At 55.6% G+C, this 19,588-nt stretch overlaps 2 protein-coding genes across 3 annotated transcripts; one reads left to right on the forward strand and one right to left on the reverse strand.

The window, feature by feature from the left end:
* Window positions 1-69: 69 nt before the first annotated feature.
* REC8 (REC8 meiotic recombination protein) lies at window positions 70-10,882 on the forward strand. Of its 2 annotated transcripts, XM_010995771.3 has the most exons (20): window positions 70-4,942; window positions 5,134-5,270; window positions 5,372-5,440; window positions 5,569-5,711; window positions 5,797-5,872; window positions 5,980-6,100; window positions 7,119-7,203; window positions 7,534-7,613; window positions 7,847-7,943; window positions 8,073-8,145; window positions 8,229-8,302; window positions 8,435-8,484; window positions 8,821-8,967; window positions 9,251-9,317; window positions 9,423-9,574; window positions 9,738-9,783; window positions 10,047-10,113; window positions 10,228-10,359; window positions 10,431-10,537; window positions 10,643-10,882. In XM_010995771.3, exons 2-20 carry the CDS (start codon window positions 5,215-5,217, stop codon window positions 10,732-10,734), a joined length of 1,734 nt encoding a protein of 577 aa, XP_010994073.2. In that variant the 5' UTR covers window positions 70-4,942; window positions 5,134-5,214; the 3' UTR covers window positions 10,735-10,882. The 2 variants fall into 2 exon arrangements, with proteins under 2 accessions (XP_010994073.2, XP_031309340.1); XM_031453480.2 differs by having other exon boundaries at window positions 7,847-8,145.
* IPO4 (importin 4) lies at window positions 10,852-19,571 on the reverse strand. Its single transcript, XM_031453477.2, has 30 exons — window positions 19,197-19,571; window positions 19,028-19,114; window positions 18,820-18,899; window positions 18,701-18,742; window positions 18,139-18,268; window positions 17,871-18,050; window positions 17,558-17,623; window positions 17,351-17,452; window positions 17,181-17,264; window positions 16,759-16,923; window positions 16,606-16,659; window positions 16,355-16,464; window positions 15,949-16,057; window positions 15,659-15,788; window positions 15,357-15,470; window positions 15,148-15,261; window positions 14,799-14,919; window positions 14,553-14,664; window positions 14,327-14,442; window positions 14,135-14,212; window positions 14,001-14,058; window positions 13,794-13,899; window positions 13,514-13,707; window positions 13,326-13,367; window positions 12,818-12,943; window positions 12,528-12,736; window positions 12,289-12,421; window positions 12,095-12,199; window positions 11,311-11,380; window positions 10,852-11,186 (listed from the first exon to the last, which is right to left on the reverse strand). Exons 1-30 carry the CDS (start codon window positions 19,263-19,265, stop codon window positions 11,056-11,058), a joined length of 3,237 nt encoding a protein of 1,078 aa, XP_031309337.1. The 5' UTR covers window positions 19,266-19,571; the 3' UTR covers window positions 10,852-11,055.
* Between the last annotated feature and the right edge of the window lie 17 nt (window positions 19,572-19,588).

Genomic DNA, 19,588 nt, shown 5'->3' on the forward strand with positions numbered 1-19,588 from the left:
AGCAGAGTACTCAGACTCTCTGCTGCCAATGACTCTGGGCCCCTTTCCTCTCCTCCCACCACAGGCCCTGGCCGGGAAGCTGTCTGGGATCTTTGGGTTCTGGGCCTGGCTCTCTATACCCTCTAGGCAGCCAGGATTAGGGAGAAGGTTGGGGTCAGCCACCAAGAGGGGCACTGAGCCTACAGCCACTGTAGCCACCTTCACATGGAAAAATCTGGCTCCACCGTCCTTGGCTGGAGGCTTCTGATTTCACCTAGCGTTGGACTCTGGCCTGGAGGTGTCAATGAACAGGAGAACTTAAGGTCAACCTGAAACTGTGAGCTACAGGCCCTGGAGCCTGGAGGGAAATCAGAGGGAGGAGCAGCCCTGTCTCCTGTGCCCATGGCAGACTGGGTCCTGGTGTTCTTTCTCCCAGCATGTGGAGCAGTGTCACCCCAGTTGAATGCTACTCCCAAATTGGTTTCCTCAGTCTACATGAGCCCCACAACAGACAGCCTGGCCTAGACGGCCACGTCATCAGTACGCTGTCTGTTGAGATCCCAGGGGTCCAAAGCAACCGACCCTTCTCTCCCTTACCCTGTGTTTATCCTGCTACCAAGCTGGAAGTCCTTCACAAGGCCGCTTGTCATCCCGCCTCCCTACACTCCACTCCACCAGACCAATCCACCACCTACCTGACTGCCACAGCCTCCGGCTTCCCCTGTTCTGTACATGACAGCAAACTGGAGAAGGGGCCTGTCTGACCAGCTCCATTCTGTCATGTCACTTTTATAAGCTTTGAGTGGTTCACCTACATGATCAAATCTAGATGCCCAAATTCTTGAGGAACTTCTTACTGTCTCACCTGGCAAAGTGCAGCGCTGCTTTCGAGACTTCCTGCCTCCTTGGACCTTCGTTGTCTTCAGTCTTGTCCATCATCCTCCTGAAGAGCCAAGAGCCCAACAGGCATCTGCACTAGCAGTGAAGAAATCGGGTACTGAGTCTTGCGCCCTTGATTTGCTGAGATCCCTCCGGGACCTTCTTCGGACCTCCTTTACTTCAATTTTCTCTCATACCACCACATCAAACCATCTGCAAATCCTATCAAAGGGTAGATTTCTGCAAAATCTACCCATAATCTGACCACTTATTTCTGCTCCCCTCACCAACACTGGTTTAACCACCACCATCTCTCATCTCTTCTTTCTGCTTCCTTCCACATCTTCTTTTCTGCAAAAGGAATCTTTTTAACAAATAAATCTCATCATGTCACCCTTCTGCTGAAAACTCTCCATTAGCTTTCAATTTCCTCAGGGTAAAATCTCCAGTCCTTACAATGGCCTCCAGGCCTCCATTGTAGCCCCTGTTCTCATTTCTAACCTCACCCCTTGCCATTCTCAGTTGCTTTGCTCCAGGCTCCCTGAACCCACTGAACACATTTCTGCCTCAGGACCTTTGCACCTGATGATTTTTTTTTTCCTAAAACACATCCTTCAGGTAAGCACATGACTTGCCCCCTGTCTTCAGAGAGGGCTTCCCCTGAGCACCCGACCTAAATAGCAGCCCTCCCCACTTTCTCTGTTCTCCTATGTGGCCTCATCTTTCTTCATAGCACTAATCACCACTTCCCACATTTCTAGTTGTCTACTTGTTTTATCATCGCTCCTTCCCTAATCCATGAGAACAGAGACTTGTTTTGTTCATTGCTATATCTGCATTGCCTGAAGGAGTGCCTGGCACATAGTAGGCATGTAATAAATACTTGTTGGATGAATGAATGGATGAACAAATTGCTGTATCCCTTATCTCTTAAACTAGGTTCTAAGCACCCTGAAGGTAGGTGCCCCTACTTTATCATGTTTGTGCCCCAATGTGAACGCTTACGAACATTGACAATATACATACAGTGATTGAAACAACTTGTAAGTATCATGTGGAAGTCAGTTTAGCCAAGCTCTGTGGAATAGGGACAGGGAACACTGGAATTCAAGAGAGCAGAGTTCCCAACCAGGCTGTGACTAGGACAGCCTAGTGTGTGGTCTGGGAGAAACAGTCTATACAGGCCCCTGTTTTCTCATCTGTAAAGGCAAAGCTTGGACTAGGTTTGGAAATCCCTTTCAGATTTGATATTCTGTGATTGTAAATTTAGGGCAATCGCACTTCATTTGACAAATACTTGCGGAGCTAAGTTTCAGGCACTAATGGAAAAAATAAGACCCAAGTGTCCAGAGTTCTTAGATTGAAAAAACAAAATAAAATAGGGTCAGCTCAGCTGTAAAAAGTGCTGAGTTTTTTTTTTAAATGAACTACTGTTGATTTACAATATTGTGGAGACTTGGCCCTAAACCTAACACTACCTTAAACCTATCCCGAGGCCTAACCCTAACCCTAAAACTGAACCTAACCTAAACCCTTACCCCTAAACATAACCCTATCCCTTAACTCTAACCCTAACCCCTAACCCTAACTGACCTTAAACCTAATCCTAACCCCTAACCCTAAAACTAACCCTATCACCTAATCCTGACCCTAACCAAAAAAAACAAAAAAAAAATTTTACAGTAGTGTCTTAATTTCCAGTATATATATATACATATATATGTATATGGAGTCTTTTTCAGATTCTTTTCCATTATAGGTTATTGCAAGATATTGAATATATTTCCTTGTGCTATACAGTAAATCCTTGGTTATCTATTTTACATGTAGTGGTGTGTATCTGTTAATCCTATACTCCCAGTTTATCCCTCCCTCACTCTCTTTCCCCTGGGAACCATTAGTTTGTTTTCTATGTCTTTGAGTCAGTTCTTATTTTATAAGTTCATTTGTATTATTTTTTTAGATTCCACATATAAGTGATATACAATGTTTGTCTTTGTCTGACTTACTTCACTTAGTATGATAATCTCTGGGTCCGTCCATGTTGCTGTAAATGGATGGGATTTCATTTTTTGTGGCTGAGTAATATTCCGGTGTGTGTGTATGTCTGTTTGTGTGTGTGTGTGTGTGTGAATATGCCACATATTCTTTATCCATTCATCTGTTGATGGACACTTAGGTTGCTTCCATGTCTTGGCTACTGGAAATAGTGCTGCTATGATCATTGAGGTGCATGTATCTTTTTGAATTAGTCTTTGTCTTTTCTGCATATATACCCAGGAGGGGGATTGCTGGATCATATGGTAAATCTATTTTTAGTTTTTTAAGAAACCTCCATACTATTTTCCATAGTGGCTGTACCAATTTACATTCGCACCAACAGTATAGGAGGGTTTCCTTTTCTCCACAGTCTCTCTAGCATTTATTATTTGTAGACTAATATTAAATTTTACTTTTTAAAAAAATTTTATTATTTTTTAAATTGCAGTATTTGTAGATTTTTTTGATGGCCAGTCTACTGATATGAGGTGATACCTCATTGTAGTTTTGATTGGCATTTCTCTAATAATTAGCAATGTTGAGCATCTTTTCATGTGCCTGTTGGCCATCTGTACATCTTTGGAGAAACGTCTATTTAGATTTTCTGCCCATTTTTTGATTGAGTTTTTTGTTTTTTTGATATTGAGTTGTAAGAGCTGCCTGTATATTTTGGAAATTAAGCCCTTGTTGGTTGCATTATTGCAAAACCTCCCAGTCTGTAGGTTGCCTTTTCATTTTGGGGGTTTCCTTTGCTGTGCAAAAGCTTGTAAGTTTGATTAAGTCCTACCTGTTTATTTTTGCTTTTATTTCTTTTGCCTTAGGAGACTGATCTAAGGAAGTATTGCTAAGATTTATGTCAGATAATGTTTTGCCTATGTTTTCTTCTAGGAGTTTTATGGTGTCCTGTCTTACATTTAAGTTTTTAAGTCATTTTGAGTTTATTTTTGTGTATGATGTGAAGAGCTGAGTCTTAAAGAGGCAAAGCATGCCCTGGAGTCGAGGCTGGGAAGGACATTCTAGGACAGAGAAATGGCTGTGCAAAGGCAGGAGGCATGGGGAAATTCAGGATATTTGTGACTGCAACCATACAACTTATGCTACACAAAGAAATGTTTGAGACAAACGGCTTTTGTATGCTGAGAAGTATGCTCTGTGCCCAACAAAGCAAAAGTCTGTTTCAGCCAGGATAACATTCACAACTGGAAAACAGCCAGGTGAGAAATGCCCACAACCTAAATTGTTCAGGTTTAGGAAATGACTCGGCAAGTCCTCTCACTGCTTCCTATGAGATCTGACTTACTCCGCATCAGTCTGTGACGGCTCCAAGGCCGCCTCCCACGGCTTCTATCTCCACAGCTCACCCTAGGCCCTAGGCTGGGCACAAAAGCGGATCAATCGCTACTCGGTGGGATTCGAGGTGGGGGTGGGGGTGGAGAACAAGGTCTAAACTCAGGTCAGGCGCCCAGAAGAGGGCCTGGCGGTTGTCCCCAGGATGACCCGACCTCCCGGGCTAGTTGAAGCGCCTTTGTTACCAGGCTCACTGCAGGGGAAGCCTGGGGTTTGCTCCCCGCTCATTGGTCTGCAGAGAAGCGCCTCCGAGGACCCGCTGTTACCGAGGCGAGGACGAGAGCCTATTGGTCAGGACACCTCACAATGGCCCCCCGGCCACGCAGGGTTCTTCCCATTGGTTCGCTGCCTGCCTCGGGAGACCCTTATTGCCTAGAACACAGGCCTGCTACTTGGCGCGCCCTGGAACGAGCGCCCCCCGGCTGAGCCCTGTTCTTCATTGGCTGCTCTGGGGGCCGCTATCTAATGAGGAGCGAGGCGCAGAGCCCCCCGGGCACTCTCTCCCTGCAGTAGGATCTAGCCCTGCTGGAGGGGGACCCGCCCGCGACGGCAGGAGCCAAAGCTGTGCAAAGGCCAGGAGCCCAGCATCTCTGAGGAGGACACCTGTTCTCCGTGGGGACCTGAACTGGATCGCAGCGCAGGCCTCCCAGCGTGAAGCTCTGCATCTCCGACTTGAAACTCAACCCGGCAACCTCCAGTAAGTTCAAAACACCCAGGCATTGCGTGAACCAGCTCAGGGCTGACGGAGAAGGTGTCCCAACTCCTGTGTATCCAGGCTACATCTCCATTTACTTATTCCCTTAATCATTTATCCACCCATTGTTTATCGGTTCATTTGTTTGGCATTCTATGGGTCCACCCGCTCCGCTGCATCCTTCTCTCTGTCAGTATTAGGAAATCCCGTGCCCTGAAGGCTTCGTCGGACTGAGATCCAAGAGCGGTGGAGACAAGTGAAAGCCCGGAGGGACCATGTTCTACTATCCCAACGTGCTCCAGCGCCACACCGGCTGCTTCGCCACCATCTGGTAAGGGCTGGCCGGGCCAGGGTGGGCAAGCCAGGAGGGACACCCAGGGATCCCAGCTGAAGGGCTCCCCTCTCCATCCTCACCCCACTTCCTCCCTCCAGGCTGGCAGCCACGCGCGGCAGCCGGTTGGTGAAGCGTGAATACCTGAAGGTGAATGTGGTGAAGACCTGGTAAGGCCCAGGGAAGGGAGGAGCGGCCTGGGGCCAGGGTGGGTCAGGGGATGGACTGGGCCGGGCCGGGCTGGGCTGTGGGGCTGGTCCTTGACGCAGTGGGTGATCAGGGCGTGCTGTTTCCCCAGCGAGGAAATCCTCAATTATGTGCTGGTACGCGTGGAGCCCCCGCTGCCCAGTCTGCCGAGGCCCCGCTTCTCCCTCTATCTGTCAGCCCAACTCCAAATCGGCATCATCCGGGTCTACTTTCAACAATGCCAGTACCTCGTAGGTAAGGCTGGGAAGGCTTCGAGGCAGGGCAGAGCGGAGGGTCCCTGGCCTGGGCTGGCGCTCTACCTTACCCTCCCTGCCCGCAGAGGACATCCAGCACATCCTGGAGCGCCTGCACCGGGCCCAGCTGCAGATTCGCATTGATATGGTGGAGACTGAACTGTGAGTATCCTCTGGGGACTGGAACCACCAGCCTTTGGCAGGGAGCCTTCCTGCTTGACCTCAGCCCATCTTGGCCTCAGTACTTGATAGCTCACATTCTCCCTCAGACCCAGCCTGCTGCTTCCTAACCACCTGGCCATGATGGAGACTCTGGAAGAAGCTCCAGACCCTTTTTTTGGGATGATGTCTGTGGATCCCAGACTCCCCAGTCCCTTCAATATCCCTCAGGTAGGTCTCATCCCCTGGGACACCTGATGAGTGGACACTGCAGAGGGGTGTGCTGTTCCTGTGCCAGTTGTTCAGGGAAGGGCGGGAACCTGCTACAGCTCTGCCCCATAGGAGTTGGCGCAGGGCGACTGTCATGGGGGACCCATCCAGACAAGCCTGCTGCACTTCCCTATTCAGGACCAACCTAGAGGCAGCTCTTGTCGCCACTCTTCTCCATGCTATTCCCACAGTTGAAGCCTTAATCCAGACCCTGGTGTCTCTCAGCACCAGGTTTCCTTACCCATGTTCTTGTCCATCCATTTCTAATACCACTACAGCTTAGACAGTGTTACCCCCTTTCTTCAAAGACGTTGCCAGTGGTTCCTCACTGCAAACAAAATACTAACATTTAAGGCTCTCCGTGTCCTGGCCCAGAGGGAGCCATCCCTAGACATCCTCTCAGCGCATCCCCTGGGCATCTTTGGCTCCCAAACACCAGTCTGGCCCCTATGTCCCAAAGATACCACATTTACTTTTCTGTTTGAGCTATTTCCCTAGCCCTTAATGATCACTCCTCATTCTTTTACAGACTTCACTCAAATGCTACCCTTTCCCATGAAGCCTTTATCCCACTCTTAGCCAGAATCAAATGTTGTTCTGGAACTGAGCACATCACTTGGGTCATGTTTTATCCTTAGTGTTGACTCTGGCTGGGGTCATATACTATTCGTCTCCCCACTAGACCATACACTCCTTAACATCAAGAACATTTCCTGTTCCCTCTGTCCCCCACAACACCTGACATAAGGATGTAGTACTTCTTTCACAGACAAGTTGACACAGACTAGATAATTGGGTGGGGGCAGGAAAAGGAGGAAAGGAAACCAGATAGTGAGTGGGTTCACTGCATACTAGTGTCAGTGCCACAGAATCGGGCATTTAGGGGTATCACTGTCCACTGTCTGACTAGGGCTATGAAAGCGGGGAATTCGGGGGCTGAAGCTGAACCCTATCTCTTGTCCCCAATCCCTTCCCAAAGATTCGACACCTCTTAGAGGCTGTGACCCCAGAGAGAGTTCTTGAGGAGATTCCTCCTGAAGTCCCTACAGAGCCCAGGAAGCCAGGTGAGCAGAGAGAGACATCCTTCTGGTGAGAGGCAAAGAGCCAAGAGCTATAGAAATAACTCCCTTTGAGCTTCTCTCAGGAGCCAGGCCGTGTGTGTATAACTGCATAACTGTCTCACATGAGTCCTGTGCAACTGGAGTCCTTCCCATTTTACAGATGAGGAAAGTGCAGCCCATAGTGGTTAAGCAATGTATCCTGGGTCAGCTTGCCAGGGTCTGACTAAGAACCTAGATTGAGCTGACTCCAGAGTCCATGCTTTCGCCTTACCACATGGGTATGGGAACTCAGAAAGAAGCAGAGGGGCTGGTGTGACTTCCCTGCCCCTGCAGACAGGATTCCGGTCACTGTGGTGTCTCCTGAAGCCATCACGATCCTGGAGGAGGAACCCATACGTATGCTGCAAATCGAGGTGAGCTGTCCCCCTGCAGAGACCAAGGCCCAGGTCTTGCTTCTGGTGGCCTAGCCCCCTGCATCCACTTCTCTCTGCCCCCGGAGTCCTGCCTTCTCTACCTCCATTCCCCCACCCCTGCCCCTGGCCCCAAGCACCCCTGGGCTCCCTTGGCCCAGCCCGGCCTTGTGGCATGTGCCTCTCAAACAGAAGTGGAATTGAGCCCCTTCTCCTTTTTCTTCCTCTTCTGACAGGGTGAAAAAGACCTCCCAGAGATCAGCCGCCGAGACTTGGACCTGCTGATTGCTGAGGAAGACGAAGCCATCTTGTTAGAGGAACGTCGTCGGCTGGGTAGGCCTGTCCGGGAAGGTAGGGCCTACCCAGCGCTGGATGGTCAGGCCTCCGCACAGGCAGTCTGGGCCTGGGCCATGCTCCCATCTCTTCTCTTCTGTGTTCTGAGCCCTGATCCTCTCTCTGCAGAGGCCAAGGAGGAGCTCCGGGCCCCAGAGGAGGAGATCGCAGTTCCCCCACCCTCACCTCTAGCTCTCGCAGAGTAAGGGCAGGAACCCCCAGACCAGGTACGGGTCACTGCTGGGAGGGGGAGTGTCTTCATTTTGCTTGCCCACTTCCCCTCAGGGTACTTCCAGGCCGGGTCCCGGTCCCCGAGGAGCCGAAGCTGCCAGTCTGGGAGCCCAGGGCCCCACTTCCTGGTGAGTATCCGCTATGCCTGGGTCCTTCCTGGGGGTCCAACTTGCTGAAGAAAGGACCCTCTAGCTTCTTGACTGGGTGGCTTTGAGAGTAAAGGCTGCGGGGCAGAGCCAGGACCTTGAGTGTTGTTGCAGAGGTGACCCCCCCGCTGGAGCTGCGTCTGCCAGCCCCACCAAGCCCAGAGGTGAGTACCCTTCCAAGCTGCCTTCTCTTGGCCCTCCCCTCCCAGAGCTGCTCACCGATTTTTAGTTTCCCTAAGCCCAAGGCCACCACTAGCTTCCACAGGCCTTTATGCCAATGAGCAAAAGGTGCCCCTGCCCATGCCCCATTCTATCCAGCTTGCACTTCCCAGATGGACACCTCATTCAGGGCGGGAGCTGCACCCGCTCCCGGAGGCCCCACCCAAGCCCTCTCCCAGGGCACCTCTAGGGGCGGGAGTGTGGGGCCTGTTTGCAGTCCACAAGAACGACAGGAAAAGGAGTAAAGGGTAGCCTTGCCCCTGCCTCCCCTCCTCATTCAGCGGAGGAGGCCCCCAGGCCCCCCACCTCCAGGGGCCCCACCTGCTCGCCGCCGCCGCCGCCAGCTGTTATTCTGGGACAAGGAGACCCAGATCTCCCGGGAGAAATTCCAGGAACAACTGCAAACCAGAGCCCACTGCTGGGAGTGTGTGAGTGTAGCCCAGGCTCAGGGGGGACAGAGGGAGGCAGGTGCACGCTGGGCCTTCTAAAGTCTCCAAAGTGCACATGGTGGGGGTTTGCCCACACACCACTTTGTGACCCTGCCTGTCACATCCAAGGGACCGGCTGAGTCGTCCCTTTAGCAATAAGCAGAGTGGGCAAGGACAGGAGCCTGAGAATTGGAAGGCCAAAGGCCTTGGAACAAGACTTTGCAGGTGAGGAAGGGGCAATGGCTCCTTCCTAACTGGGCTTCCGGCCTTCCCCACCACGTAGCCGAAGGTGCAGCCTCCTGAGAGGATGATCACAAGCCCTGCCGAGCTGTTCCGAACCCCGACTCACCGTGAGGAGTGGTGGGAGCTGGTGTGTGGGATCCTCTGAACCCATGTTCCTCGCTGTTGGTGTTCCTCACGCCTCAAACCCTCTCCCTGCTGCCTGCTACCCTCAGCTGCCCCGCTGCCCCCAGAGCTGCTGGCTTTCTGGACCCACTCTGCCCAGCCACCCCCGACAGCACTCAGGCGAAGGCCGCCCAAGGAGGCCGAAGAGGAGGCCGCAGCCGAGGAGGAAAGGAGAAAGGCTGAAACTCCAAGTGATATTGAGGTAACTGTATCTTCACTCCTTCCCGAAAAGACCATCTGCTCTGCCCAGCTCCAGGGCTGCTGCTTCTTTCCACGCGAGCACCAGGACTGAGCAGGGCTGCTCGAACCCCGCCCCCCATGCTCATGGAAGCTTGGGGTCTTAGTTCTCTTTCTTTCATCCCCAGGCCCTGAGGGAGGCCCTGGAGCCCAGTGGGCCCCTCATGGTGTCAGGTAAGCACCTGGAAAAGGGATGGTGGAGGCCAGCACAATCCCAGGGAACCGGTCCCCAACTGCTAACAGCTCTCATCAAAGCGTTTTAACACGAGAGCACACACTGAGTGTCTTCAGTAACCCCCACCAACCCATCCCCTGCCCCCGGTACTTTTAACGAGTCACTGCACAGCTCTGGCACCCAGTTTGACCAGGTGGCCCCTAGGGCCTGACTGCCTAGATGCAGACAAACCCGCTCAGGACCTCCCTCTCCCCTCGGACAGAGATCTCCCTAGAAGCGGCTGAGGAGGAGAGGGCCCGCGTCAGCCTCGTCCCCCCAGAAGAGCGGTGGTAAGCAGGACCTGGCCCGCGAGCCTGGCCAGGTTGGGGAGGTGGCTGAAGGGGTGGGCCCTCATCACCCTCACAGCCGCCCTTGCCCTGCTGTACCTCACTGCCATGCCCTAGGGCCTGGGCTGAGGTGGAGCAGCCGGAGCCCCCTGTGTTGCCTGTGGTGCCTGAACTCCCCGAGGTGCCTGTGGAGATGCCTGTGCCGCTGCCACTGGAGCCTGAGCTGCTCTCGCTGGAGGCCGTGCACAGGTACCAGGGAGGGTGGGCCGCAGTGGGTGGCCTGGGCCGGAGCCTCGGCCAATGGTCCTTGATCTCCACAGGGCAGTAGCACTGGAGCTGCAGGCCAACAGAGAGCCTGACTTCAGCAGCCTGGTGCCGCCTCTCAGTCCCCGCAGGATGGCTGCCCGAGTCTTCTACATGCTGCTGGGTGAGCTGGGCTCGTGTGCCCATGCGGGGCTGGGGAGCGGACACACTGGCCAGAGACTGCCACAGGGACTCCCTCTCACCAGCCTTCTCCTCCCCTCTTCACCAGTGCTTGCCGCACAGGAGATCCTTCGTGTGAAACAAGAGAAGCCATACGGGCGCCTCCTGATCCAGCCGGGGCCCCGATTCCACAGCGGTTAGAGCTCATTTACAAAGCGGTCAGGAAACTGACTGCGTAAAACTAGGTCCTGCCTCACTAGGCCCTGCCTGCCTCATTATGAACAGGCATCTCTGTCCTTCCTGTTCTCAGAGCTACTGTTCAAGCAGAAAATAAACTGCCTTTATTACAGCCTGGTGTCATGACACTGTATTGTCCCACAGCACAAGGCAGCGAGTAGGGCTGAGACTCCAAGTGGGTATGAGGCCCAGGCTCAGAATCTTTGTTAAGGCATAAGCTGGAGCTGGGCTGAGAGCTGGGCCTGGGTGGGCTCTGTCCTCTCTGGCCCAGCTGCACCCCGTAGTCTAGGTGAGGCCCAGGACGGCCTGGAGCTCCTGGGCCTTGTCGCCAGGCAGGGAACCCAGTGCCGAATGGAAGCTGTCGGTGTGCTGTTTGGCCAAGAACGTCAGGAGAAGCAGCAGTGCCGCCTTGGTGTCTGGGTGGAGAGTGAAGAGGGAGAAACCTGGGGAGGGCTGGCCCCCAACTCCTAGCTGCCCCAGGCCCTCTGAAGCCCTGCTCCTCTGCTCTCCCCACAACCCTCCCACGACTGCCACCCTTACCTGGTGGGATCTTGTTCTTGGCCAGAATGAGGCTGTAAATGCGCAGGAGCTCGGGAGCCACATCTACAACCTGTGGGAAAAGGGCCAGCTCAGGGGCAGAAGCACTGCTGGGCCCCAGCACTGGGGTAGGTGGTAGGAGCCCAGGAGAGGCGGTCTCCCAGTGGGGCCATCTGAGCTTAATACTGATTCAGACATCCTAAACTGTGAAACATGAGAAGGACCCATGAAATGGAGTGGAAATAGTCCTTTTTTCTTTCCTTTTTTTTGAGAGGGTGGGATTGTGACCAAAGACACCTGAAATCCTGGCCTCAAGACCAAAAGAAGCCCACACACCCAGGAGCTCCACCAACACAGTAGTTTCCAAAGGTGCAAGACAGAGGTAATGGAAACAGGAACACTGGAGCATGAGTCCAAAGCTAGTCACTTGGTGCAGACAAATCTCATTCAGAAAGCAGAGCTGCTCTGATTCAAATAGATGGTGGGGTGGCCAGAGTCCACAGGCTCCATGGAGCACAATCTGAAAGAGTCCTGATCTAAGCAATCAGCCCAGGAAAGCTGTGACTTCTGGCTCAGATCAGAGAGTGGAAATGGCCAGGGAAGACAGCCTCTCAGAGGAAAAATGCTACGTGTCGAGAGGAAGCCCCTCCTCTCCCATTACAGGCCTGGCTACCAAGCCTTGCAGACCAATGAGAAAGCAAAGAGCAGCTTTAACCGATGCCAACTCTGCCTGTCCTTGAGACTGGAGCATCAAGCTTCCCTCCAAGGGCCCCAGCATTGGCGTTACCTGGTCAGGGCTGCTCTGGTACAGGAAGCTGAAGAGGTGCCCTATGGTGACCCACTCCTCCAAGTCCTCCTTCAGTGGCAGGGCGTGCAATAGGGCAGCCAGCACCTGGACGCAGACATGACTTTGGCCCCTAGCCATGCGCATTTCACACCCTCCTCGGGTTCCCGACCCTGCCTGATGCCCCGACCCCTCACCTGGGGCTCTGGTTTCCTTGTGGGACTGGCCATCAGCAGGCGGGCGAGTGCCCCACAGATGTTGTCACGGACACGATCGTGGCGCTCCCGCGCCAGGAGGGGCAGCAGGAGCCCCAGCAGCTTGGGGAAGTGTCTGGTCCCCAGTCAAGGAACAGGCACATGGAAAGAACTTTCCCATCCCAAGTCCCAGGGACACCCACCCTACCCAACCCCGGCTCCTTCCTGCAAGCTGAGGATACTCCTGGGCGGGGCGGCCCCCGTGCTCCACCAGCACACCCAGCCCAAAGATGGCATTGCTCCGCACTTCGGGGTCTGCCTCCCGGGCGCTGCTCAACAGCACAGGAAGCAGTCGGGACACAAACTGAGCCGAGGCAGCACCCAGGCTCTGAATGGACTCCGCCAGCGTCCCCACCGCAAAGGACTTCTCAGCTACTGTGCAGCCCTGTTTCTGGTAGGGGGAGAAGTGCATGTCAGCCTAGGGCTGGGTGCAGGGCGCATGGGGTTCAAAGCCAGGGGACAGAGCACTCACCATCTTGCAGAGCAATAATGGCAGGAAGCCGGCAAAGAAAGGGGCAAAGGCATCTCCCCCTGCTGCAGCTGCCAGTGCGGGGATGGCCTCACCAGCGTGCTCGAGCAACATGGCATCATATTCAGCCTGTGGGGCCAGGTTGGGAGCTGGAGTACCAGGGCCAGCTCTGAGACTGGGGGCACCTCTCACCATGCTCCTCCACTGCCACAGGTGGTCCCCCTGGGGGCTGCCCCTGGTTGACAGGATCAGCCCCTCCCAGGCTGGGCTTGTTTGCAGCCCAGATTTTTCTCTAGGTCCTCTCACTCTCACTTATCAGTCCAAGCCTGCCCTGAATCCCCACCTCCAGGAAGCCTTCCTTAAATCCCTACTAATTTAGGAGCAGCATTGGTCATCCAAAGCCACTGACCAATCTTTCAGCAGCCCTAGTACCCCCAGGCCAAGCCCAAGCACACGTTCTGCCCTGCCCTGTGGAGACTCTCTGGTCCCAGTTTGCACCCACAGCTCTCACCTGGTCTTCCTCATCTTCCTCATCGGTGTCCTGACAGGCTGTCTGCGGGGAAGGGGAGCTCAGCTCAGCCTGGGCTCTCCTGCCCCTTCTCCTTCCCAGGGGTAGAGGAAGGGGGAAGCCAGATAGGTGACCTCTGGCTATCCCCACCTGGGCCTGGGCCACCTCTTCACCCTGCAAGCCCCGCTCACCTTCCTCTGCAGCACAGCCTTGAGCACACTGCAGAGCTCAGCCAGACGCCCAGGGGGCTGCAGCGTGAGGCTCCCACAGCCACGCAGCACCACCGTCAGGGCCTCCAGCACGGCCATCACCACCTGGCGCTCCCGCTCCCCGTGCACTGCCTGCATGTAGGACGGCACCACCCGGGCCAGGGCGGCCTGCAGAGCTGGGGACATGATCGGCTGAAGCTCTGACCAGGCCTGCCCCTCCCCAACCCCTCTGCTTCCAGAGGACCCAGTACCCGCATCTCACCAGCAGTGTTGGGTTCCGAGGGGCAGCTTTGACAGGCTTTGTGCAGCGCGCAGCAGAACTGACCCAGGGCCTCATGGGCTGCCTTCCGCACATTCAGGTTAGGGCACTGCGGCACGAGGAGGGGGCAGGATGTGCCTGCTGGGTACAGGGCGAACACAGGGCCCCTAGGCCTCTGACCCCCACCCCTCCGCCCACCAGCCCACTCACCTCCAATAGTCTGAACACTTCTTCAAAGACAGTCTCCATGTAGGGAAGGAAGGCCACACTGTAGACAGACACAGGGCCATGGGGAAGGGGTTCCTAGCAGGGGCTCCCAGTGCCGGGGATAGGCCAAGGCTCACCTGGCGTTCACAGAGATCTCCCCCAAGGCAGCACAGGTGTCTTCCTTCTCATCGAAGAAGGCATTTTCCACGCTATACCTGGAGTAAAGAGGGGATACAGCAGTGATCGGGTACCAGTAGGAGCACAGCTGACCCTGGGCCATCATCTAAACCAGGATTCCTCCGACCAGAACGGCAGGCACCCCTCCACACCCTGAGATCTCTGAGTCCTCCTCCTCCTCCTCCTCCTCGTCCATGAGCTCCTCCTCTTCCTCCCCATCGCTCTCGTCATCAAACAGGAGGAAGGCGCTGCTTCCATCATACTGAGGCTGGACAGGAGAGGCACAGCAGGGAGTCTGGCTCAACTGGGCCCAGGAGAGAGACCCCATCCCAGGGCTGGCCTCCCCAGTCTCGCTGGGCCCATCTGCTCTCGGCTCACCACAACGCCCTCAGTGGAACGCAGTGACGACAGCATGAGTGTGGTGATTTGTGGCAGGTGGGGCGCCAGGCTCTCACCCATCAGCCCCGATAAGGCTGCAAACAGGCTGTACCTGGCGAAGGCAGGTGGAAGCTCTACCATCCTGTCGGCAGTATCTAGACAGGAGTGGGGAGCCCAGGGAACCCCTGGTCCAGAACCAGAGGACTCAGGTGGGGTAGGGGCACAGCAGGGTGAGGGCTCACTCACGTGCACCGCCGCAAGTCAGGGTCGTCTACCTGGTCGCACAGGCCCAGCCCCAGCTGGCAGCATTCCTCAGCCAGGGGCCTCATGGGCTCCCCCACTGCTCGAGCCAGCACCCCAAGCGTCTCTGTGGGGGAGGGGCTTGGTTAGCACAGCAATGTGGAGCTAGGCCAGAGGTGAGTCGGGCCAAGGCCCAGGGGACCAGAGGTGGCAGCTAGGGTGAGTTTAGAAACCACTCCTACTCCTAGCTACGGTGTGGAGGGGAGGAAGACACCTGTGCTGCTCAGGGGCGATCTTCTCTGGGCATCCGCCCTTCCCTGGCACTGGGAAGCCCACCTGGGAGCTCCTCACTCACCCAAGCTCTGGATCCGCACAGGCTGAAGGTCCTCGTGGCCTGTCAGCAGGAACTCCCGCAGGTGCTCCATAATGGTGAGGAAGTAGGGCAGCATGGAGCCCTGGGCAGCTGTGGCTGCAGGGCAGTAGGACAGAATCAGAGCTGGAGGGTGAGCAAGGATCACATGCCATAGGCGCCAGATGAACCCCATGCTCCCGCCTCCAACTCACCAATGGCCCCCAGGGCGCTCACAGCCAGCTCCTTGGCCCGAGAGCTGCTGGGTTCCCTTAGAGGCTGCAGCATACACTCCATGAGCTCCGGAAGGTAGGGCTGTACTTTAGGTCCTATGGGAAAGGCAGCTCGCTAACAACCAACCTAGGTCTCCTACTTGCCTCCAGGCTGACCCTCCTTGCGGGCCCACCACATCCCACTCCCCACCACAGGCAGTGGTTCCGGGAGCAGCACATCCTGCCCCCTTCAGCCAAGACTACAGCCCCATCCCCTCCCTCGTACCCCCAAATGTCATCACTACCTAGATTCTCCACAAAATTCTCTAGGGCATAGCAGGCCTTGGCCAGGTGGTGTGTGTGCCCAGGAGGCACTGACTTCAGGTAGGCGAGGAGCAGTGGCATCACCTCACCGGAGTAGCTGCTGATGTGGGGCTGGGGGAAGGAAAAAGGGGGCCTGAGTCAGCTCAACTGCAGGGCACACGCCAAAGTGTTGAGGGCAGCAGGGATGCCTGAGAAGATGAAGCTGGGGGGCTGGTCCCTGGGACAGGCGGGAACTTTGAAATGGTGGCTGCCCAAATTTGGCCTTGCTGACCTGTAGGTTCTCTGAGAACTGGCCCAGAGCGAACAGTGCAGCATTGCGTACAACCTGCGACGGATCCTCCAGGCTCTTGCACACAACCTGCAGCAGTGGGGGCAGCAGCCTGGATGGGGCGGGACAAGAAGATGCAGACTGACAGGCAGGATCCGAGAGCCCTAGGCCAAGCCATTCTCCCGTTTCCCCTAGGAAAACCCAGCTTTCTGTCACCAGATGGTGAGCACCACTCACTGGTCCCTATAGCTGGGGTAGCCATTTATTTTCTAAACCAGGATGCGTATGAGAGCAACAAGAAGATGCTATTGATAATTAGGCTTAAACAACAAACAGACCAGCACTGCTGTGGGTGGTGTGGTCCCCCTCCCCACGGCCCATCCTCACTCCAGGACAGGGGAATAAATACCTCTGTCTGATATGGTCACCAGCTCCATCAGACAGCACCGCCAGCACCAGGAGACCAGCCTTGCGTTGGTAGGGGCTCTCACTCCTCAAGGCCTCTTCCAGCATGGGCATCTAGGAAAGGAGATGGCGCTCTCCTGAAACCCCAGCACGAGCCTGCCTGGTCATGCAGCAACAGGCCTCAACACCTACCAGGACACAAACATCCTCAGCCTCAGGGGACTACGCAAACCTAGGGGTAAGAGTCACACTTACCAGCAGGGGACAGAGCTTCTCAGGGGGCAAATGGAGTGCCAACATGTCCACGACCTGCAAAAGAACAGGGAGACTTTGCTGAACTCCACCTCTGCCCCTCAACCTCCCCTAACCACCTAACACCCTGTCCCCAGGCCCTCTCCCACATCCCACCTGTACAGCAAAGTGCTTGGGTGTCTCCCCCACCAGCCCAATCTCCAGCTCTTCCTCCTCCGAATCCTGGTCCTCAGGATCCAGCTGGCCCAGTGGGGGCTCGGCAGCCATAATGGGGAAGAGGGTGTGCAGCAAGGGTGGCAGGAGACGATTTTTCAGTAAGGCCTGAAGAGGGAGGGCAGAATGGGCTCCCTGAGAATCTGCTCCGAAGATGGATTCACATTAAAAATTCCAGCCGTTCAGGCCACAGGGGGTCCAGCCGGAGATTCCCAATCCCCCAGCCAAGAGCTGGGCTGAGTCCAGATCAAGTCTTGAACATCTTGGCTATGGTACTTTAGACACCCTGAGATGGACAGAAAGCCCCGGGAGTGAGATAAAGGACAGAGATGGGGATGGGGTGATGGGCGTCAGAGGGCACTCACCTTGCTCTTGACTTTAACCAAGAAAGTGAGGCAGCAGAGAATACGCACACGTACTGCATCGCCCAGGGCCACGTTTCTAGCCACCTGCCCGGAGACCAGTGAGACTCAGAAATAGGCAAGGAAACTCCCAGTAGAACAAGCAGCAGGGATGGTGCCGACCCTGGGCTCACCTCCAGGCAGAATGTGAGGACCTCTGAGAGGTGGGAGGTGATGATAGGCACCTCTGACTCCAGCAATTCATCCAGGGCTTCCACAGCCTCACAGGCCTTTGCCTGCCAGACAGGAAAGTCATAGGGTTACTATCCTCTTCTTCAGTGGACCAAGCCGATTGCTTCTGTACTTTCCCTCCAACAGAGCTCCTATCCAAATGTCCTCACCTCATCTACAGGGATCAGACTCTGCACAGCCATGATGAGCTTAGGCACCAACATTCGAGCAAGAGGCTGGAGGACACAGAATGAGCTGAATCACAGAGAGTACGATGTAGCCTAATCCCAAGCTCCAGAAACTGGCAGCTTTCTTGAAGCCTGGACATCGGGGGAGCCCACACACAGCCACCCACAGGTTCCCCTCGCAATTGCTAGGCAGGACAAGCAGAGAAAGTGTCTGAAATAGCTCTGCATCCCGCAAGGGTGAGGACATGAAAGCCCGAGGACAGGGAGCCAGGGAAGGTGAGGGCCCATAGCTCACCACATCGTCAGTGCCGAGGTAAGGGGCCATTGTGGTCAGGGTGCGCAGGGAATAAAAGAGGAGCCCAGGAGAGCCCACCTCACCAAGGGTCTCATTCAGAAGCCGAAGAAGCTCCCGGTGGTGTGGTCGGAAGGCCTCGGGCCGGGAGGTCACCAGCACACTTAGCAGCAAAAGCCCCATCTGCCCAGGAGTTGGGGTTGAGAGAGAGAAGCTTACATGGTCTGTCCAGCTTCCAGATCCCTTCCTCCCACCAACCACGTGATAGTACCTCTCTCTCTGGGATGCGGGGGCTGTGTGTACTGTGCTGAAGAAGCTGCATGAGCTGAGGCCAGGCCTCCAGGCCTTCCTTTCGAAAAATGGTGGCTGAGAGCTGGGCCAGGCTAAGTCTCACAGAATGCCTGCGAACAGGAGAGATTCCCCACCCCTAATCACCCTCCAGTACCCTCCCCTGCACACGATGGCCCTACCTCTGTTGGATGGCCAGGAGAGAAACCTCCAGGTGTGGGCAGAGGGTCTCTGCCAAATTGGGACACATAAAACAGCAGCTCAGAGGGAAACTGGCAGCATCGTGGATGTGCAATCTGGTAAGTTCTGACCTCACTCATACTCAATTTCACTCCCATTCTTCTGACTTGGGTTTGGGAGACCATCACAGCCCACTCTCAAGAACTTTAGTCTTTAACACAGCCTGAGAATTCTTCCTCCATTCTTGGTCTAGAACTGAAGCCCCTGATCCCCAAGTCCCAGCCTGGCGCTGAAAAAGGCAGAAATCCCGGGAAGGTCAGTCTGGAGTCAGTTAGGACCCGGAGAGGAGGCAGGTAGGCACTTACTCTGTCTCTCTCTGGAGGACCGTCAGGACCAGGGACTTGATGCTGGAACACAGGTGGCAGACGTTTGGTACCCAAGAGCCGCCTCAGCCTGGCCCCGCCCCGCCCCTGGCCCAGCCCACCTCTCCCGTTGCTCCGCAGCCAGCCGCCGCCAGCAGGTGCTCAGTCGTCTGCGGGTCAGCACAGCCGCGAACTGGCGGATCTGGGATAAGGAACCGGGCATGTGAGGGTCAGGGCAGGAAGGTGATGAGTGGGCCGCCGGGGGCGGGAACTGGGGCCTGACCAATGGCGTACTATGGGACGCTCAGTGGCAAGGGGCAGGAGCTTCACCTGAGGGTCGCCCGCTGAGGCCAAAAGGTCGCAGAGCGCGGGCAGGGCGGCGGGGTCTCGAAGAGCGGTCTGGAGCTGCTCGGTGGCCTGGGGGAGGCTGGGGGGTCAGTGTCAAACCTTTCCCGCAACACCCCCCGTTCACTCCGGCCCGTTCCCGCCTGCCCCGTACCCGGCGGATGCGCTCGGTGTCCGGCAGCAGCAGCTCCCGCAGGATCTGTTCCAGGCCGGCGGGCTCCATGGCAGCAGCTGAGCCGCCGCTGTGGGGCCGGGAGGGGGGAGGGACAGCACGTGGAGGTTCTGTAACCCACTTCCGGCGGAAAGGGCGTTGCTCCGCGCCTCTCCCGTCGCCAGGGTGATTCAACTCGCTTCACCCCGAGCTCGGGCCCGGCTATTTCCGTTGGGCTGAGCTCCGGCTGAGCCGCGGAAACAGAGCCCCGGTAATATAGGTTCCCAGAGCCAACAGTTCCCAAGTTCCGGGGAGAGTTCGAGTTCCGTACATTCCGCGGCGGAGCCGGATTACTATGGGACAGTGCCCTTAACGGCAGGACACGAGTTCCTATA

This window comes from Camelus dromedarius, chromosome 5, assembly GCF_036321535.1.
Source record: "Camelus dromedarius isolate mCamDro1 chromosome 5, mCamDro1.pat, whole genome shotgun sequence".
NCBI classification, from domain to species: Eukaryota; Metazoa; Chordata; class Mammalia; order Artiodactyla; family Camelidae; genus Camelus; species Camelus dromedarius.

Coding starts and splice junctions, on each gene's coding strand:
- REC8 (XM_031453480.2), top strand. CDS start 5,215: ATGTTCTACTATCCCAACGTGCTCCAGCGCCACACCGGCTGCTTCGCC. Junction 8,303..8,434: donor GCCCAGGGCCCCACTTCCTG/GTGAGTATCCGC, acceptor GTGTTGTTGCAG/AGGTGACCCCCCCGCTGGAG. Junction 10,360..10,430: donor TCGCTGGAGGCCGTGCACAG/GTACCAGGGAGG, acceptor TGATCTCCACAG/GGCAGTAGCACTGGAGCTGC.
- IPO4 (XM_031453477.2), bottom strand. CDS start 19,265: ATGGAGCCCGCCGGCCTGGAACAGATCCTGCGGGAGCTGCTGCTGCCG. Junction 14,059..14,134: donor GAGATCTCTGTGAACGCCAG/GTGAGCCTTGGC, acceptor GTCTGTCTACAG/TGTGGCCTTCCTTCCCTACA. Junction 11,187..11,310: donor CAAGAACAAGATCCCACCAG/GTAAGGGTGGCA, acceptor CTCTCCACCCAG/ACACCAAGGCGGCACTGCTG.